General features: G+C 45.3%; 1 protein-coding gene across 1 annotated transcript in view; it reads left to right on the forward strand.

Annotated features, from left to right (window-relative positions):
- Positions 1–16,576, forward strand: part of SYN3 (synapsin III) — a 444,384-nt gene extending 427,808 nt beyond the window's left edge. Inside the window, 5 exon segments of the mRNA XM_032493378.1 lie at positions 4,214–4,348; positions 5,180–5,218; positions 5,220–5,268; positions 10,160–10,451; positions 13,562–16,576. Of these exon segments, the coding sequence (XP_032349269.1) occupies positions 4,214–4,348; positions 5,180–5,218; positions 5,220–5,268; positions 10,160–10,451; positions 13,562–13,694 (648 nt within the window). The 3' untranslated portion in view covers positions 13,695–16,576.
- Positions 16,577–19,694: the final 3,118 nt, after the last annotated feature.

Consider the following 19,694-nt stretch of genomic DNA (forward strand, 5'->3'; position numbering starts at 1 on the left):
TCTGAGCAAGGCCTTGAGAGGTCTGCGTATGAGGTTTGACAGGTTTCTGCAACCCATGGGCCTAACAGTAGGGGAAGAGCATCAGGCCAAGAGTCGGCAAGATTCTGTCCCCTCGGGCCTCTTAAATTTTCTCAGTGTACAAATGTGTAAAGAGGGCACACTTCCCTAGTCACCATGCAGAGATTCCATTGTCTGTTCATTGAACAAACATGTACTTGGGGGCTCCTGTGGGCTTGGCATGAGGGTGGCTCTGGGGACACAGCCCTGAACAAGACAGACATGGAGTATGCAGGCTAGCAGGGAAGGATGGTAAACAAGTAATGGCAGGGCATTGAACATGAGGAAAGGGAACACAGACGTGCAAGGGTGTAAATGGAGGAAATATAATTGTAAGAGAGACAGTCAGAGGGTCTCTGAGTCCCAGAATCTCTTCCACAACCTTCCTGTAGCCCATACCTCTCACAAGCCAAAGAACCCTTTCAGGGTTGTAGCCTACAGGTCTCTGTAGTCCTTCCATTACCTTCCTTTCCTGCCACTCCCCAACACACAACTTCCTCTTCCATGCTTCTCCCAATCCCACAGTCCCTCTCTCCCCTCCATGGCTCCCCATGTCTCTCCTGGTCCCACAATCTCCCTCTCCCCTCCTGACTCCCTTTCCCTGCCCCCCACCACAACTCATGACTCTCCACTGCTTCCCCCTGAAAATGCCCCTCTGGCTTGGAGTTCTCCCTTCTCTCACCAACCTCACATCTCCATGCTCACGGCCCCCCAGAGCCCCTTCCAGCACTCCCTTTCTGTGGCTTTCTCCTCAAACCACAGCAGAGGGGTGGTGCTGACACAAGGCCAAGGCACGTGAGGGAGAGCCCTGCGGCTGCCCCCTCCCCGGGGTGTGGGCGGCTAATGGGAAGCACATGGCCCGGGTGACCGCAGGAGCCAGCCAGTCCTCCAGCCCCGTGTGTCTGCACCACTCCTGGGACCCACAGCGCAGCAGGACCAGATGACTCGTAGGGTGGGAGCCCTGCTCTTCTCCTCCAGCCATGCCAGGAGGGCATTCACACTTGAGCCTAGGAGCGGCCAGCTTAGAGGTGAAAAGGAGGGAGTCCAGGGTGGATACAGTCCTGCTACCAACTCTCAAACCCCTCCCCACCAGAAAGGCCAAGTAGTTTCCAAGGATGAGTTGCATCTATATTTGCAGGTTAAGTTCTGCTCTAGAAAACAGCTCACCCCTCTAGCCCAGTGGTCACTGTACTTGAAATCCCCCCAGCAGCCCCTTCTCAGAGGACTTTGAAGGGATCTGGAGCAGAACTACTGGCCTGTACATATGCTTCCAAGCCAGAGCCAGGCTGCTTCCTGGAGGGACAAGGCTCCCACCTTCCTGAGGATGTCTGGGAGTTTCAGATCAATGCCTGGCACACTGCATCTCCTAAGACCCTTCCTGGCCCTCCTGCCTCTGCTTCTCCTCACCAGGACCACCAGACATGAACTCAGCTTTGGCACACACACAGTCATTCATTCATTCATCCATTCACTATTGAGTCCCTACTCTGGGCACCAGACCCCAAGCCAGGTGATGAGGATAGAGCAGTGGACACTGTAGCAGGCACCCTGCCTCCTAGAGCTTCCATTCAGTGAGAGGATTGGCAATCAGCTGATGAAGGACTCCTGGACTCCCTTCCCTGCCCCTCCTGTGAGTATAGCCCCTTCTCTCTTGCTTTAGCATTATCTCTGACCCCAAGAGCTCCTGCCTCTCTGAGTTTTCTCAACTTTCACTCTTAGGAAACAAAAATTTTACTCGTGGGCCCAGGCTCCCTGCCTCCAGACATTGAGAGGGTCAGGGATGAAAGACCTTTCACAAAAAAAAAAAAAAAAAAGTGGGTTTGGACTTCAAAAAAACAAGAAAAAAACTTCTCAAAAATGTTCCAGGGGGAAAATGGCTTTTCAGATATTTTTTTCTCTCAGAAACATTGCAGAATTGTTTCCCTTGTTTTTCAGTTTAGAGTGGGACCAAGGGAGATGGGGAGTTTTTTCACCAGGAAGATAAAAGGTATTTTTCCCCAGTCAGGAAAAGAAAGCAGAAGAGATCCAAAAATACTGATTTTTTCAGCCACCTCTATGGTGAGAACATAAAATTTGTGGGACATGTTTTGTGAAGATCCTCACAGTGAAATACTCAGGGGAAAGACCCTTGAACTTGCCCTCCATGGCCTGTCCAGAGAACGACATTGCTCACTGGAAAAATGTTTCCCTGGGGAAACCAGAGTGTCCACTTCCTTTGGCTGCGTCCACCATGGGGATTCCAAAATGCTATGACCTCAGTTTCCTTGTGGCGGCTGTTTTCCACTGCAGGGAATGTAGGAAACAGAAACCAGAACAAAAAGGGGTGGGCAGGGTCAGGGGGAGAAAGGACAAGCCTGTGTGCACTTAGACTCCACAGTCATAACTTAACTCAGCCCACTTCGACCGAGAGGCTGCCCTGTGCTGGGCACTGGGATCCGTGATGCCAAGGACCCAGGGTAAACCCACAAGGAGCTCAATTTGAGGGCAGTTTTCAGGACCATGATAGCATCTGCATTCACATCTTTGCATTTGCTTTTCAGCTTCCCAATCACAGTAGGTGCTTTAGACTCCCAGTCTCCTTCAAAGTCCCAGCTGGAAGGGTCTTCGAAGCTGCTTAAACCCCTCAGTTTATTGTTGAGGAAAACAGCAGGCCCACGGAGGAAAAGTAGCCTGCCCAAGTTCACACAGCAAGTCCGTAGCAGAACCTAGGACTGGAATCCAGGTCTCGTGTTCCCAGTTCTTAGCACAGGGAGCTGTTCAGTGATTGGTGAGACATGGAAGGACCACGCATGACTTGCTAGCAACCTGTCCTTGAACTTGCTACTTCTTTGACCCTCAGCTTTCTCATCTTGATAAGGAAAATAATGATACCTATCTCAAAGAGCTATTCTGAGATTTGTGTGAAATAATCCACACCCAGCACTTAGAACAGTGCCTGGCACATAGTAATAAAATATAGCACTTATTAGTATCCTTATCGTTAGGAGCAGGATTTACTGCAAGAACCTTTCATTCCTCCATTCAACAGGTACTTTTTGAGGGCACACCTGTCTAACAGGATACAGGGCACATCCCCAACCCAGGGGCTCACAGTCTGGTTGGGGAGACACACATAAACAGGAGATGACGGCACTGTGGGGTAAGCTCTCCAATGGGACTACCAAAGTGAGGACAGCAGGAGAACAGATGAGGGCTTCCCGGAGGAAGGGCTGGCTAGGTGTTCCCTGGTGGATGAGAAGGGGGTGTAGGTAAGGAGTGGGCAGAGGGAATGACATGCACAAGGACCTGGACAAGAGAGAGAACCTGGTGAGTCCAGAGCTTGGGAAAAGGGGAAACAAGACAGTGTGTTTGATGGGGTTGGGTGGGTGAACAGGCTGGTTCCTACAGTGGGGGAGGTGACAGAGGGCCAGCCAAGGCCTCACTCCCCTTCAAGACCTTCTACAGCTGCCTGTGCCTGGGGAATCATCTGGACCATTGGCCTGTGTGACTTTGGGCAAGTCTTTCCCATCTCTAGGCCTCAGTTTCCCTATCTGCAAAAAGAGTGGATGTTGAAATATGATCTCTTAGGCCCCCTCCCAGTATAAGCACTCCTTTGAGAAGCAGCCTGCTCCCTGTGGAAGGAGTTTTTCTCCAGGAGTGTTTTCTGCCGGAGCCCTAGAGAACAGGCCTTGCCTCTTCCCTCTTCTCTCTGAAACCTGGGACGACTCCAACTCATGTCATTTTTTTGTTCATAATCGAGTGCCCACTTTCACTGCTTCTGGCCTTGTGGAAAACCTTGACCTTGGGCCAGGTTCAGGAAGCCAACCCCAATCCTGGGTGGGGGCCAAGATGGGAAAGGAGGGGTGGAGACCAGCTCCCCCAAAGAAAAGAGCAAGAAAGGTCAGCAAAGGCTCCTGGCCCTTGGTTACATGTCTGAGGTCTAGCAAATGTAGACTGAACTGAACTGAATTCACGGAGTTGATTTAGACTGAGCTGAGGAAAACTGTCTCCATGGGGCTCATTCCCCGGGGAGGTACTGGGCTGGGTGTTTGCATGGAGAACATTGCCATCTAGTGGTCATTTCTGTCCTGAGCTCTGAGCCTGCCCTGGGATGTGCTACCCAGCTGCCCAGCTACCCTGGCGTGAGGGTCCCTCAGGACTCCTTTTTCTCCCGAAGGTTATGGACAGCTCAATGCCCCTGATTGGAGAGCACGTGGAAGAAGACAAACAGCTGATGGCCGACCTAGTTGTCTCCAAAATGAGCCAACTCCTGATGCCAGGGGGCACAGTGCCCTCTCCCCTGAGGCCTTGGGTAAGGTCCTTGGGAGCAAGGGAGATTTTTTAGCCATGAGAAACACCTGGTTGTCTGAGAGTGGGAGCCCTGATCCAGAAGAGATGTCCCCAGGGAGGAACCAACCTGGGGAGAAAGGAATGTGGTATGATGAGGCTGGACATGGGGCTGGTATTCCTGCTCCTGACTGGGGAGGTTGGGAGGCTCTGAAGGTCCCTTCCTCCCTCTACCACCCTGGGGAGAAAAATCTTGTCTCAACTGGGCTTTGGGTGTCTGTGGGCAGAGATTATTAACATAAGAAGCCAGTTGTCCCCTCTGTGCCCTGCACATCCGGCTGGAGCAGGGTGTGTGTGTGTGTGCGTGTGTGTGTGCCCATGTGTGCTTCCCGTCAATAGAGACTATTGTGTGTCCCATTTCCCCCTCCTCCAACCTTGACAAGCTTCCACAGGGCTCCTCCCCTTCACAGTCTTCACCATGGATTACTGGATCATTCTCTAAAGAATTTGCTAGTTCCCCAGCTTTCTGGAAAAGCAGGTTTCGAAACCTGCTCCCGCCTTTCCCCACAAAAACAAACCTATAACAGACATTGGAATGGTTATATGCAAGGGGGTTGTTGGCTGGGAGAGGGCACTGGGCAACCTTCTCCACTGGAAATCCTCTGTCTTGATATTTGTGGTGGTTACATAGGTGTATCCACGTGTAAAAATTCACTGTGCTATACACTGAAGAGTTGTGCACATCATGTAAGTTTTACCTTAATAATGAACTGATGTTGATAAATCCTGCCCTCCCACCCAGAAAGTAAGTGGTGTGGTGATCACAACAGGCTTCTTCTCTCTTCTCCTGCTCTAGGCTCCTCAGACTAAACCAGCAAAATCCCCCGGGCAGGCCCCAGCTGGGGCCTCCGCTGGGACAGTCCCAGCCACGCCCACCCACGCAAGGTAGGACCCACAAGGAGCCACCCACCGAGAGAAAACATCCAGCAAGGATGCTAAAATGCACTGAGGGATCTGCATGTGACTTCCAGGAGGCACTCTGGAAAACTCCATCTTAATACTTTATCCCCACATATGTGTACTCACTCTATATGCAGAATGAATGAGACTGTGAGGTTTGTCACCCCTTTAAAGTCAGGAAAGGAGGAAAGGAAGACTGAAAGCAAATATATTAAGTGCCTAATACGTGCCAGGCACTGTGCTAGGGACTTCCCGTTTATTTTCTCATTTTCAGCCTCCCAACTTGTCAACAGTGAAAACAACAGTATTTCCTTTTTACAGAAGTGGAGGCTTAGGCTTTGTCCAAGGAAGCAAAAGAAAATGGCAGGTTTACAAGTCTGGCCTTTAGGATCTTCTACAAAGTGTCTGTTTCCCAACCGCTAGTAGTGCCTGATTATAGATTTATGAGCCAACCGGTTAGAGTGAGAAAGAAAAATGGATCGTTATACGTAAACTTGTCAATTGAAATTGTTCCTCAAAAAAAATAGTATTACTACGTAAATGCCACCATTTATTAGAGAATGGATAAATCAGTGATGACAAGATGAAAAGAACTCGAGGCAATAACTAACCTTCTCTCAGGACACCAGCAGGTCGGGTGTTCTCACGCTCGGGCCTGGGGAGAAAATCGGCCCCACAGTCAGAACATCCCGGGCACACTCACTGCTCTAGTGCCAGCTTGGATCCTCAGGGCAGCGTCACATCAAGAAGCCAGTCCAGGCATTTGCACGGTGATCTTTTAAGGATCTGCTTTAAGACCTATCAGAAAGAAAGCATTAATAACATGCTGCGGCCTCCCCAGTCGCTTTTATCAAAGTAACAGATTCATTGCTTCTTGGGAAAATCGACCTTGGGCACTAAATGGCTTCCTCTTCAACAGGTCTTAGATAAAACAACCCATTCATCTTTCTCGTCTATGCTTCTCTTCTTGGGAAAGCAGAAAGCTCTAAGAAAAGAGAAGTTGCATGACCTATACAACTGTGTACCAGGGAACACTGCTATCTTCTTCAGGCAGACACACACGTGTTTGAATCCACTTCCATGTTCCATACCTTGGCAGTTTTAGGCAGTTACATCATTTCTCAGAGCCTCAGTTTTCCCTCTGATAAAGGAGGAAATAACAGCTGCCCTGTTTAGTTATGGGCAGCTGCCCGTGAGATAATGCAGTGAAGCAATTAGCTAGGTGTCAGGGCGTGGAGGTAGCGTGCGTGGTAGGTGCTAGCTCTTACTACTGGTGATTTACTGTTAATAATATTTACATAACCTTCACTATTAAAAACTCACTATTAATAATTTGTGTCTTGCTAACAATTATAATATACATGTTGTTCTTAATGTTTGTCATCATTAACAATCCTCATGACTACTGTAGCCCTACTGCCCTCCTGCCTGGCGATAATTCTGTAATTATAAATATTCAAAAACGACTTATTCATCACCCTGCCAGGCTCTGGCTTTGCCTCTGCCCTACCCTCTCCTTTCCCACTCTGTCCCAGGACTTACTTTCTAAACCACATTTAAAAGAGTACTTTTAAAACAGAGAGCTACTGTATTCCCGTTTCCTCTCTGGCCCAGAGTAGAGACACACTTGATAAAGAGATATTATTTTAAGGGACATGAGGCTAAACACACTTTTATTGAGTTGAAAAACAATCAATTTAAAACCAATTAAGATAATTAAAGAAAATGCTCACTGAATTTATATTCAGATTAAAAATAACAAGGCTAATTAAAACACAATGCTTTCTTTGAGTTCCCAAAATAATAAGGTCACATTAACTTGTTTTTTGAACTCACTACTCATTTTTAACTCAGTAAAAGTAAAGTTTTCTTTTAATGAACCTCATCATTTTTTAGCACTAATCCTGTGCTTAGGCAAATACTTTCCACATATGAGTTAATATTTTTTATATGTGCTCAAACAAAAAATACTAAATTGTTTGCTTTGCCAAAAAGCTGAAAGAAATAACTAGTGTCTCTTGATGAATCCTAGCTGTGTAATAGGTGCTGAACACATAGTTAATAAGTGAATGAATGAGCATCCAGATTTTTCAAGATATTATCAGCCTTGGGAGGCAGAGGGGGAAGGAAGGGAGATTTAAGATAAAAGTAGAAAACATGGGTTTTTGGACCTATAGGGGGTTTCAAAAATAAAAAAGTAAACCAACATTTAAAAATCAAAAGCTATAAATCAATCAATCAATCAAAAGCTTATACATAAATATCTAGATTTCCAGCATCTCCTGGTAGAGCAGGAGCTCTAGAAACAATGGGCCTGCATTGCTACGTAGCAACTGCTTGCTGACATTTAGTAACAGCTGCTCCCTTGGACAGGGCAAGGACTCCTCTATTTGCTTCAGGCCCTACTCCTCCCTCTTGTCACTTAAACAGTGACACAATGTCAATGGCCAGTTTCTTTATGCGTGTACCTCTTTAGAGAGATAGGTCTCTGAACTGTGTATCTCAAGTGGGAAAATTTTGAAAGCCACATGATTTTTCTGACACTCACCTGCTTTATTTACATGTGTATCTGCCTGGCCCTATTGGTGTTTGAATTTTGCAGTCAGTGGGTTCTCCAGTCTACTGGGACATATAGTCATGAAAGAGGTAAAGGATGAATCAAGCCACGTGCAAGCAGTTGCTAATTGGTGCTACAGTTCAATCCAACCTGGAAAGTGTTGCATAGACTCACAATAATATTCAAATTGGGAGGGATGTTTGATGTATACTCCAACAACCTCATTCTACAAATGAGAGCCCAGAAGCCCAGAGAGAAGAAGTGACTTACCCGTGGTCACATAGCAAGTTAACAGCAAGGCTTGAGTCAGGAGCTGGGGCTATGGTACCAGTTCGGTGTCAGGGCCACCAGACACACAAGTTGTGTCATCTGCAGAGGGCCCAGCTAAGGTTGTCTGAGGGGGAAGTCGGCTGAAATCTAGCCCTTGCTCCCTTTGCACCTGGCTCAGAGCTGCCGCCACAGGAGGAAAGCACCTTTCTCAATTTGCACAAAGATGCTGCTGCCTTGTGTGATATAGTAAAAGAAAGAAAAAAGAAGAACAAAAGAAAACAGAGCTTTGAGTCAGAGAGACGTAGGTTTGAACCTAGGCTCTTCACCTTATTAGAAGTGACTGTTCGAGTAAGTCACAGTATATCTGGGACTGAGTTTCTTTGTAAAAATGGGGATGATAATAATGCTTAACTGACAGAGCTGTGAGGATGCCCAGCCCAAGGCCAGGACATAATAGGACACAGTAGATATTTGTGGAGCTCACATGAATGGAAGCCACATTATGAAAGGGCTCTGAGATGGGCCCCAACCCTTTTTACCTCTCAGTCTCTTATCCTCTCAACAAAGCATGGTGAGAATAACCATGGTGCATCCCACTCTCCCAGGAGCCGGTTTATCCTGGAGAGGAGACCAGCAGGCAGCTAGTCTGCTTTGGCAAAATACATTTCCCAATCAGCAGTCCTGATACCAGAGTTCAAGGGTGAGGAGAGTGTACCTTGCTTACTTGGGGCCTTGGAATTCCACTCAAAGTCATTTCTGTGCGGCCAAAATGTCCCCAAGCTAGTGATGCCTCTTGGCTTGTAGGTGAACACCTGTGTGCTCCGTGCAGCAACAGGGTGAAGCCAAGCTCTTCTGTGGGCTTTCTGTGGTTACCCCTTCCAGCTGTGAAACCATAGCGAGTCTGTTTCCACTTCGATATGATGAGAACAAAGGTATCTTCCCTACTGGCCTCTTTCTAAATCAAATGATATATTGCTTTTAAAAGTTCTCCGAAGTTTACAGAGCTATTCAAAAGTAAGGAGTAATTATCTTCATTGTTTCAAAGGTAGTATGTCTTCATTGTGGAAAACATCAGTGAGCAAAAGGAAGCAAATTTAAATCCCTCACAATCCCACCACTTTAGTAACCATTGCTCGGTGCCACATTCCTCAGAGCATGGAAAGCAGAAACATCACCTGGGAGCTTGTTAGTAATGCAGAACCCACCTGTGTTAGTCTGCTAGGCTGCCATGACTAAATACCATAGACCAAGGGGCTTCAGTAACAGACATTTATTTTTCTCATGGCCCTGGAGGCTGGAAACCCAAGATCAAGGTGCCAGCAGGATTGAAATTTCTCTGCATGGCTTGCAGACAGCCCCTTCTCGCTGTATCTTCACGTGGCCTTTCCTCTGTGTGTGCAGGTCCCTGGTCTCTCTCACTTCTTATAAGGACACCAGTCCAATCGGATTAAGGCCCCACATTTATGACACCATTTAACAATAATTACCTCCTATAAAGGCCCTATTTCCAAATACAGTTACACCAGGGTTTAAGACCCCAACATATAAATTTTGTGAGGGGACACAATTCAATCCAAAACACCACTTTGGACCTACTGTATCAGAATCTTTATTTGGACAAGATGCCCCTGTGATTCATATGCCATTAAAGTTTGACACACTGGTTTTAATGTATAACCTTCCAGTCTTTCTTTTTTATATAGATTTTTATATGTGTGTGTGTATGTATGTATATATATATATGCCAAAATGGAATTAAACTGTAAATACTGTTTCATAAGTAATAGTATACATTTAACATATATTATCAACAATATCCCAGGTCATGTAATATTATTCTGCCATATCATATGTGATGACCATGGTATATTCCATTATGTGAATGTATCTTAATGCTCCTAATCAGTTCCCCTATGGTTAGGCATTTGTATTGTTTTCAGTTTTTCTGTTATTAAAGAACACTCTAATGAACATCCTTGAAGTGTTATTTGTGCACAGCCATATTTATCCTGAAAGAATTTTGAATGTAATAATTTTTTCTCCCTGTAGGGGGCCCTCGCCAAGCTCAGTCTCCTCAGCCCCCAAGATCTGGAAGCCCCTCCCAACAGAGGCTCTCCCCACAAGGCCAGCAGCCCCTGAGCCCCTCATCTGGATCTCCACAGCAGCAGAGATCACCAGGCTCTCCACAGCTATCCCGGGCATCTGGAGGCAGCTCTCCAAACCAGGCCTCCAAGCCGGGCACCACCCTTACCTCACAGCCCCGGCCACCTGTGCAGGGCCGCAGCACTTCCCAACAAAGTGAAGAGTCCAAGAAGCCAGCACCACCCCACCCCCATCTCAAGTAAGTGCTTTGGAAATTGGGAAGGGTATGGGGTGGACTTGGGGTGTGGGCGGAGCTGGGCTGACTCTGGCTCAGGAACTCAGAGCCAGAGGAAGACCCCCTGAGGCCTCACTCAGAATTTAAATGGGTAGAAGGAGGCCTAGAGGATGGAACGTGGATGGCAGGCAGGGCCCAGCAAGATGAGAGCATAGATTAGGCCCCACTGTGATCCTTCATACATACATGTATCGATTATCTCTTGCTGCATAACAAACTACCCTAAAATTAGTGGCTTAAGAAAATAATGATTTTCTTTGTTCATAATTCTTTGGTTCAGTAATTTGTTCTGAGTTTGGCTCAGCTGGGAAGAATCTTCTGCTGGTCTCTCCTGTAGAGCTGCCAGATAAAATACATGATGCCTAGTTGGATTTGAATTTCAGATAAACAGTGAATAATTTTGAGTATAAGTATGCCCTCAAATATTGTATGGGATATACTTATACTAAAAAAGTATTTGTTTTTCATCTGAATTTCAAATTTAACTGGGTATCCAGTATTTTTACTTACTAAATCTAGCAACCCAACTCTACTGGGATCACTCATATGGCTGTAGTCACCCGGCAGCTTAAATGGGGTCAGATGGTCCAAGAGGGCCTCCTACACACATCTAGTTTTTGGTGTTGCCTGTCAGCTGTGCCTCTGTCTCTCCTTGCGCTTCATCCTCCAGTAGGCTGGGCTCAGCTTCATCATATGGTAGAATTACATTCCAAAAGGGCAAAAGTGGAAGCTTCAAGGCCTCTTCAGTTCCAGCCTTAGAAGCCGCACAATGTCATTTCATCCCATCACATGCTTTTGGTAAAACAAGTTCCATGGTGAAGCCCAGAAACAAGAGGTGGGGAAATAGATACTTTATTTTAAAATCTATTTTGTCTAATACAAGTGCTACTTCAGCTTGCTTTTGGTTTCTGTCTGCATGAAATAATCTTTTTCCATCCCCTTACTTTCAGTGTGCATGTGTCTTTAGCTCTGAAGTGTGTCTCTTGTAGGCAACATATATATGGGTCTTGTTTTTGTATCCATTCAGCCAGTCTATGTCTTTGGTTGGAGCATTTATTCCATTTACATTTAAGGTAATTATTGATATGTATGTTCTTATTGCCAGGGAAATAGACTCTTGATAGGAGGACCTGCAAAGTCACATTGTAAAAGGCTACACAACAGGGACAGGAGGAAGGGTTGCTGCCATTTTGTAAAAAATCCATCCTGATACACATACACATCCTCTTTCCTATTTCCTCCCAAGCCCATCTCTTGGTTTGAGGTCAGAAAGAGAGATCCCAAATGTGTTTTCTTTGGAAAGCTTCTCCCTTCCTTCAACTCCAAACACTAATATTAATAATCGTAATTTCATCACAAGCATCTATTGTCTACTTACTGCGTACCAAGCACTTTACCTGGTTGATTTGTTTTTAATTCTCACAAGCTTAGGAGTTAATAACTATTATTATCCCCATTTTACAGATGAGTAAACAGAGAAAGAGATTAATAACTTGCCAAAGTTTCCACTGTTAGAAAGTACAAGAGCTAGAATTGAACAGAGGACATCCAGCCCATGGGTTATGCTAACCATAATTTTTCTGAATAGGTAGTACATTCACATGGTTCAAAGATCTAAAAGATACTGATGTTTTTCTTGAAAAACCTTACTCCTACTTCATTCCCATCCAGTGCTTTCCTGCCCCCCTGCTCCCCAGAGGTGACCACTTTTATTAGTTCCTTGGCTGTTCCTCCAGTGTTTCCTCATGCAAATACAAAAATATATGTTCCCATTTATTTACACAGTCAGTAGTTCTATCTATACCATTCTACTCCTTACTTTTATATTTAACAGTAAGTCCTGGAGCTCTTCCACTCAGTTCATTGACATTTCTCCTTTTCACAGCTGTATAGTATTCCACTGTATAGTTATACTACAGCTTATCTAACTAATCCATCATAAACAGAAATTTGGTTTGCTCTTACAAAGAAGTCTGCAGTGAATAGCCTTGAAAAAACATGCTGTTTCTTATGTGTGCAGGATCAACTGTATAGAAAATACCTGAAATGTGTTGTTGGATCAAGGGATAAATGCATTTTTAGTTTTATAGATATTAGCAAGTGGTCCTCCAGCAGTAGGTATAGTGGTTGACAGCAGAGATTCTAGAACAGTTGGGTTCAGTTTCATCTCTGCTGCGTAAAAGTTGCATGACTTCAGAAAAGTTACTTAACCTCTTTGTGCTTAAACTTCTTCACCTGCAAAATGGGGACAATAGTACTTACCCCACAGGGTTATTGTAAGAATTAAAATGAGTTCATGCACAGTTAGTGCTTAGAATGCTGCTGGCAGTATACAGGTGTATCTGTGACAGCCTCTCACCTGTGGAAAGATACAGCCCAGCTAATCACAGGACAGACCAGGGCTTTGGGACATAAGCCAGGTTTGGACACTGACCTTATAGTAATCTAGCTAAAAATACTTGAATCTCCTGGGTTGTTGCTCTACCGTATTATTTGGTTCAATTCAAGTCAGCAGCTATTTATCCAATGGCTTACTCTGAACTTAGTCCTGGATAACACCCCAGGTGGAATAAGCAAGGAGTAAAAGATAGTCCCTGCTTTGAAGAGATTTCAGTTTTTTAATGTGAAGACAAGACCATGTGTGGATCTCTGAAATTTGTGACATTTATATGGCATCTTCCTATGTCTTTCACCTCCACTAGACTGTGAGCCCCTTGAAGGCAGGGCCTGAACCTTATTCATCTCTACAGCTCTGTCACCTAGCATTAGGATGGCACGAATGTTCAGACACTGCTGTTCAAACAGTACGTACCCTGGGAGTTCCGAAACTGGCAATAAAGTCTTCAGGGAAGAGCTGGAATTGAATCCCAGGAATGTCAGAGCTAGAAGAGGCCTAAGGGTGGGCTAGACCAACCCTCCATTTCACCCATGAGGGAAAGGAGGCCCTGGTTTCTGGTCTTAATATCCTTGCAGTGACGGGGCTCACCCAGCTGGATTCCAGGCTCGCCTCTGCAGGTCCTTTCCTGGGGAGTCCAGGCCTTGTCCCCCCCAACCCCCTTGCCTTTCTGTTTCAGCAAATCCCAGTCCCTGACTAACAGCCTCAGCACATCTGACACCTCCCAGCGTGGGACCCCAAGCGAAGACGAGGCCAAGGCTGAAACCATCCGCAACCTGAGGAAGTCTTTCGCCAGCCTGTTCTCTGACTAATGCTGCCCAGGCTGGGAAGGGAGTGCTCTGTTACCCTCCCCACCTCTCCTGCACCATCTTCCATCTCAGCCTTGGTTCCGGATGGGAACAGAATGGAGGGCCTGAGAAAATACTTTCTAAATGCCTTTGATCCAGGAACTTTCCCACTTCCCTTTGCCATGACATTCCAGCAGTGTCTGACTGAGTGGTGGGCCTCAAAGTGGGCATCACGTCAACCTGCCCCCAGATGCTTGCTTTCCTGCCTCAGATAACCAAGTGAGATGCCTGTGTGTGGCTAGTTTTGACATTTCTTTGTAGTGTTTTGCTTGCCTTTGGGAAAGGCCCCCTCTGAGCCTTACCCCACCTCCATCAAATGCAGACACTGTAGTAGGACCTCAGCAATGCAGGAGGCAATAACCTTCTGACAGTGTTTTGCAAACAAGAGGAGAAAAGCCCATCCAGTGGAACCTACCGCCTACCCTTGCTAGTAACATCCAGGCTCAAGAGACAGCCCCGCAGACCATGCAGGCAGCTGCCCCGTCACACCCGCCACCGGTGGATCTTGAGGGCCATGGAAAGAATCCAGATCCTGTGTGACACGCGGGTCCTTTCAGAACACAACTGAAACAGAGGGGAGACTTTGCAGTGCTGCTCACACCCAGAGTGCTCTCCTAAATTGGACAGCCAAGAGCAGACCCCAGGTTCTTTTAGGAATCATTACTAGACCCCAGAGGAGGAAGATGCCTTCAACTTCCCAAGGAAGGAGTTAGGTTAGGGCTCCTCGACCCATTCCGTGTTATACCGCCATGTGGTCTCTCTGAATTCTCACCAGGAATGCAGTTTCCTCCTCAAGGATATATGAGAAACCAGAGACAAGGAGATTGATGACACAGGATCAGAAAGTGCAGTGATAGTAACTTCCAGCTCGGCGCTTCTCAGACTGTGTACAGCAAGGCATTGATAGGTTACTCAGTTATAAAAGGGTACCCTGGTCAAATGTGTTTAGGAAACACTGTTTATATTTAATTTTTTTAGATTGATAGTGCATGTCAAAGGCTCTTAGAAATTCCACAGTAAAGAAATTAGCTTTAATTTTGTTTAACTCACACTTATTTGACCAACTTAACTGCAGAACTGGAAAACATAGCCCTGAGTCCCTTTCCAGTGCTCTTTCCCCAACATTAGACTCCTCTCATGATCAGATGGGGTGCAGGGGTGTCCCAAATCACCAAGCACCTAGTGCTAGAAACAGTGGTAGGTGCCAGAACCAGACTCCTGTTTCCAGAAAGAGCCCAGGTTGTTAGAACATAGCCATGCTAGCCCCTTATAGCCCGCTGTGCAACTTGAGACATGTCTTCCCCTCACTGTTCACAGGGAAAGGAGAAAAGGGGGTAAAAATGAAAGTGTCCCTGGCCTGGAGCTATATTCTGAATAAAAGAGTGAAGAAAACTTGTAGGGCAGGGTGTAACACCACAAAGCCAGACATTTTAGGAAATGAAGAACACGGAAAAATACGTGAGGCAATCGTCACTCCTCTACACTGGAAATTAAGATTGGAAGAAGAAATCAAACTCTCCCGATTCTCAGTAACAAAATACAGCCCCAGAACACACAACGAAGTGGTGATAAGCTAGACAAGCAGCCCCGGGCTGAGCGGTGTGGGAAGGCTGCTGCATGAGAAGCAGTCCTGGTGTGGAAGCATTACAGCCAGGGCTCCCTCCTTTGGTGAGTAAAACTAGTGGCTCCGTAAACAATGATTACATGGCTTCAATTTTCCTACTTTCCTATATTCTGTCCCTTGTCCCTAAAAACATCCCAGCATTCAAACCGTATTTCCCAGATATTCCAGTACAATAGCGCAAACTCCTACATCAGGCCAGGAGGCACCCTGGCTTTTATAACCATGCACAGACGATCCATGACATAAGACAAGTTGACAACGAACACATTGAGATGCATTTTCCCATTGGTCTGTGTGTGAATGTAAAGACCAAGAACTGGTCTTTTGGAGACCGTTAACCCCCCCAAATGGACTGTTTCCTCACATAGGCTAGTACATGTTCCCTCCAGGTATTTAACCCGTTCATAATTGTGACGTTTTTCAATGGGAAAGAACAAAAAGAAGAGGGGAGGGGAGTCACTCTGTAGAGATTCTGAAAGGTTGTTTATTTTTTGCTTTGTTTCACAATTTTGACCCCAAAAAAGGCTAGCGTTTTCCCTCCAAGCTGACTTGGTGAGGCTGAAACAACAAAGATCCACTTGGTTTATGCTAACATGTAGTTCAGTGAACGGAATTTAAAACGCAACCTCTGTGAACACCTCTACCAGCCAGGGAAAATATCTTCTTACAGCTCTTCTTCCTATCAGCATGATAAAAGGGTACTGTAATTTAATGTAAAATCAGCTTTCAAGGGACACTGGAATATACATACCCTTTCTCTTTCATCAATCCTCTGTGTTCTCTTCATCATTACCACACTGCTTCCTAGTTCAGTCCCTGCTGATGGGGCAGTTAGCTTTACCTTTCCAAAATTTCAAGGGTAATGGGCCTTCACTCCCATGGTAACAAATACAGTAGCAAATCCCATAAGCCTGGACATTAACCACCTTCTGGAAGTTTTCATCTGAATTTGCTGTGAAAGGAGCTGGAGGGGAAAGCAAGCAGGTGCAGGCACCTTGTGAACAAGCTATGTGGGCACAGCACAGTGCACATTGCTTGGCACACAGTAGGTGTGCACGGTGTGCATTAGGTTGGCCCTCCTAGAAACCTATGATATTAACAAATGTAAACAAAGCGTCGAGTCAAGGCTAAGAGTATCAATGTGAGGAAGTCACTTGCCCAGGAACAGAATCAATAGAATCAAATCAACAGAGAGATTAATAAAATGAGATAAGAAGCTGAAGAAAATCTGTAGCCTTTCTTTAAACCTATGGAACAAGCAGAAGCAGGGGCCATGAGACTCCCCCGTGGTGAGCATGGACCCCACAGAGGTGAGCTGACCATGGGGCCGCCATGGCTGGGAGCCGAAGGGATGAGGTGCCATTGTCAGGATCAGTCAGGAGGTATGGTGAGCAGACCAGGACAGTACCAAAGCTTGTCCAACAGAGACCAGGACCCAGGGGTCCCATCCAGACCGCACACCACCCAGTGGACCACAGCGGAGCTCTCCGAACAGCAGAGCTCAGCTTGAGCCACCACACAGGCACAGTGTCCTTTCAGAACCCCGCCTCTCCCAGCTCTTGTGCTTCATTCAACTTCATAGAACAGGTTGGTGGCTCACTTGGTTTTGTGTGCTTAGAATTGGTGAAAGGATGCAGGTTAGAGTCACAGTGCCAGCCTTGCAGACACAAGCAGTAACTTAATTATGCTGGAGGAATAGCTCGTGACCCAAGAGCAATTGCACATGCATCGCATGTTTTTCTTTACCCTAGACAGCAAGTGGGCTGCTTCCTAACCACACCAAAGCAGTCGCTGATTAGATTCAGTTTCAGTCTAATACTGAGACTGGAATAGAAGGCACTTTTGATTTGGTTGGAGACACATTGGAAGGCTGGGTGACAAGCAAGTCAAACCAGTCCATTAACCAGACGCAACACATAAAGGGCACAGAGGCTCCCTCGTGTTTCCAGTGTGTAGCTGCAATAGATGGGGCTTTTAGATGGTGTATTCAGAGCCCTCAACTGGCAGACCTAGGAAAAGATGAACACTTAAAAGATTTTTTCTTTAAGGGAATACCAATCTAAAACTAAATATTCCTTCTACAGTTGTGTGTATGTATGTGTATGAGAGAGAATCCTTTAAATCCTAAATATCTTTCATTATTTCTGTTCTGATTGGTCCTCCCACTTACAATTTCAATTTCCAAACTCTGACATTTTAACTATCTCCTCTCTATGGTCTTTTGTTGAGTCTAGAGAAGCAAGTTAACATTTCCTTGCCTCTCAATTAACATTTTACCTGTTTTGCTATGGAATAGCAGAAAGTTAGGTGCTATAACCTATTGGGTAATCCCAGGAGAGACATTTAAGTTAGTTAAGATTAAACCTTATGTCATGTCACCTACCTACTACTTCCCAATAATTTTATCCACTCCACATCTTCTGCAGTCAACAGAAAGTTGCCCAAAGGTATTAACCATGCTTACAGCACAGCAGCAAACTGGGACCTGCCTGGCTCCTCCCTGAGGCTCTGTATTTTGGCAGCTACAGCCCAAGGTAGGAAAAAGACAAGCCTTGGCTTGGGGCGCCAAGTATAGGGAGCAAAGGGAAAGTGTAGGAATTAGAGCTATTAAGCTAAGCAGTGATCTCAGGAATTAGAGCTAAGCGAGAGGGGACAGAATTCAACTGCTTGTACCTAGAGAATCACAAAATCTTACATTGGAAAGAGAGGACACTTCTCATGATTTGATTTCCAGTCATGCCAAACCATAGCTTTCATTTATAAATGGTGGGGGGCAGGGGGACAACAAGTTCTGTTAACAAAAATAATGAAAGGGGAAAATAAGAGCCAGACGAAGGCATTAAGGTTACAAGCTAGTGATGTGGAGCTGCATCTTATTAACATGGTCACCACGGCACTCTATCTTCCGTCACAGTACAAAGTGATGTCAGGATGTCATGCAGTGAACAGGCTACGACCAAACCATGAGTTCATTCTCATTATACACCAGCACATATTAAAGCTCAATAGTCTGTCTAATGAAAAGAATGTACATTTTACAAGCTTCTAACTATAAATTAAGTTATTCCAGAGGAAAGCTTTGACGGTAGTTTTAAGAATTCAGAGTAAACTATTGCAAGAGGACTGCAAATTTAGGTATATGACACACTGCTGGTATCCTGAACTAAGATTTGTCACAAAGGCTAGTAAGTCTGAGGTGAGGTCAGAAAGTAGCACCTGTATCTGCAAGACACCAGCACCATTCACAGACCTCTCAAGGACCACTCAAAAATGACTGCATTTTGAAAACTACTGTTTAATAGTATATGGTGCTTCTGGTCATCACTATGTCCTTCCATTCCCACTACACACACAGCCACATACACACAGCACAACCTAACATTACACGGCCACAACGAGGTGTACTGGTGAACCAGGATGTTTTGGACCCATCAAAGTTTCAGGGTGACTCTTTCAACCCAGACCCAGTTAATGCCATGTGGCCTCTGGTGAACACTTTTCAAAAAGCTGTCCTATAGCTCAGACATTACAAAATACCACAGAAAAAAATGTTAACAGCCCCAGTACTCTACCTATACATTAAGCTAATAAAGGTGACATGGCCTCTGGAAAATAAATTATTGACTGAATTTTCTTCACTGTGATGGAAAAAATAAAAAAAGACTATGATGTGTAGCAAAAAAAAAAAATCACATGTATGTAGGACTCTAAATATTCTTGCAGCACATAACATTCCAAGCCATTTCCTTATATGCAAAACAGATTTTTTTAAAAGCAGGAAGATATTGGCAATATTACTAAATATTTTCTGCAGATACTGAGTGTTTTATTCCTGTGTTGTGATTCAGATTTTAATTTGTCACTATAGCATGTTTCTATGGTTGTTTGCATTATGCTAAGACATCTGTGTTTGGCCTTTTTCTTATTGTAGGAAAAATAAAACTTGAACTTTGTGTATTTTAAGTCTTAAAAGCAAAATGTTCTTCAAATAACGAGGCTATCTTTGAAGAACAAGTATCTGGCAGCACCAAAGCAGTTTAACTTTGTTGTTAAAAGATGTCATCTACTCAGATTACAAATTAGGCACCAAGTATTCAAAACACAAGGGGAAAAAACCCATAACTCCACTCCAGAAGAAGTCAGAAACAAGAGTCCCTAACAACCCAATGGCAGCCAAACAGCATCACTTCAGAGCACAGAAGTTTCAGCCTGGAGCCTAAGAACAGCTGCAGAGAGAAAGAGGAGGTGGATTCAATTGCTGGTGAGTGTCCAAAGCTCTCACCCCAAGTTCAGCTCAGCCAAACTAGCTCTGCTTTTATCCATTTTATAAATCAAGTCTG

The sequence above is a fragment of the Camelus ferus genome, chromosome 12, assembly GCF_009834535.1.
Source record: "Camelus ferus isolate YT-003-E chromosome 12, BCGSAC_Cfer_1.0, whole genome shotgun sequence".
Taxonomy (NCBI): Eukaryota; Metazoa; Chordata; class Mammalia; order Artiodactyla; family Camelidae; genus Camelus; species Camelus ferus.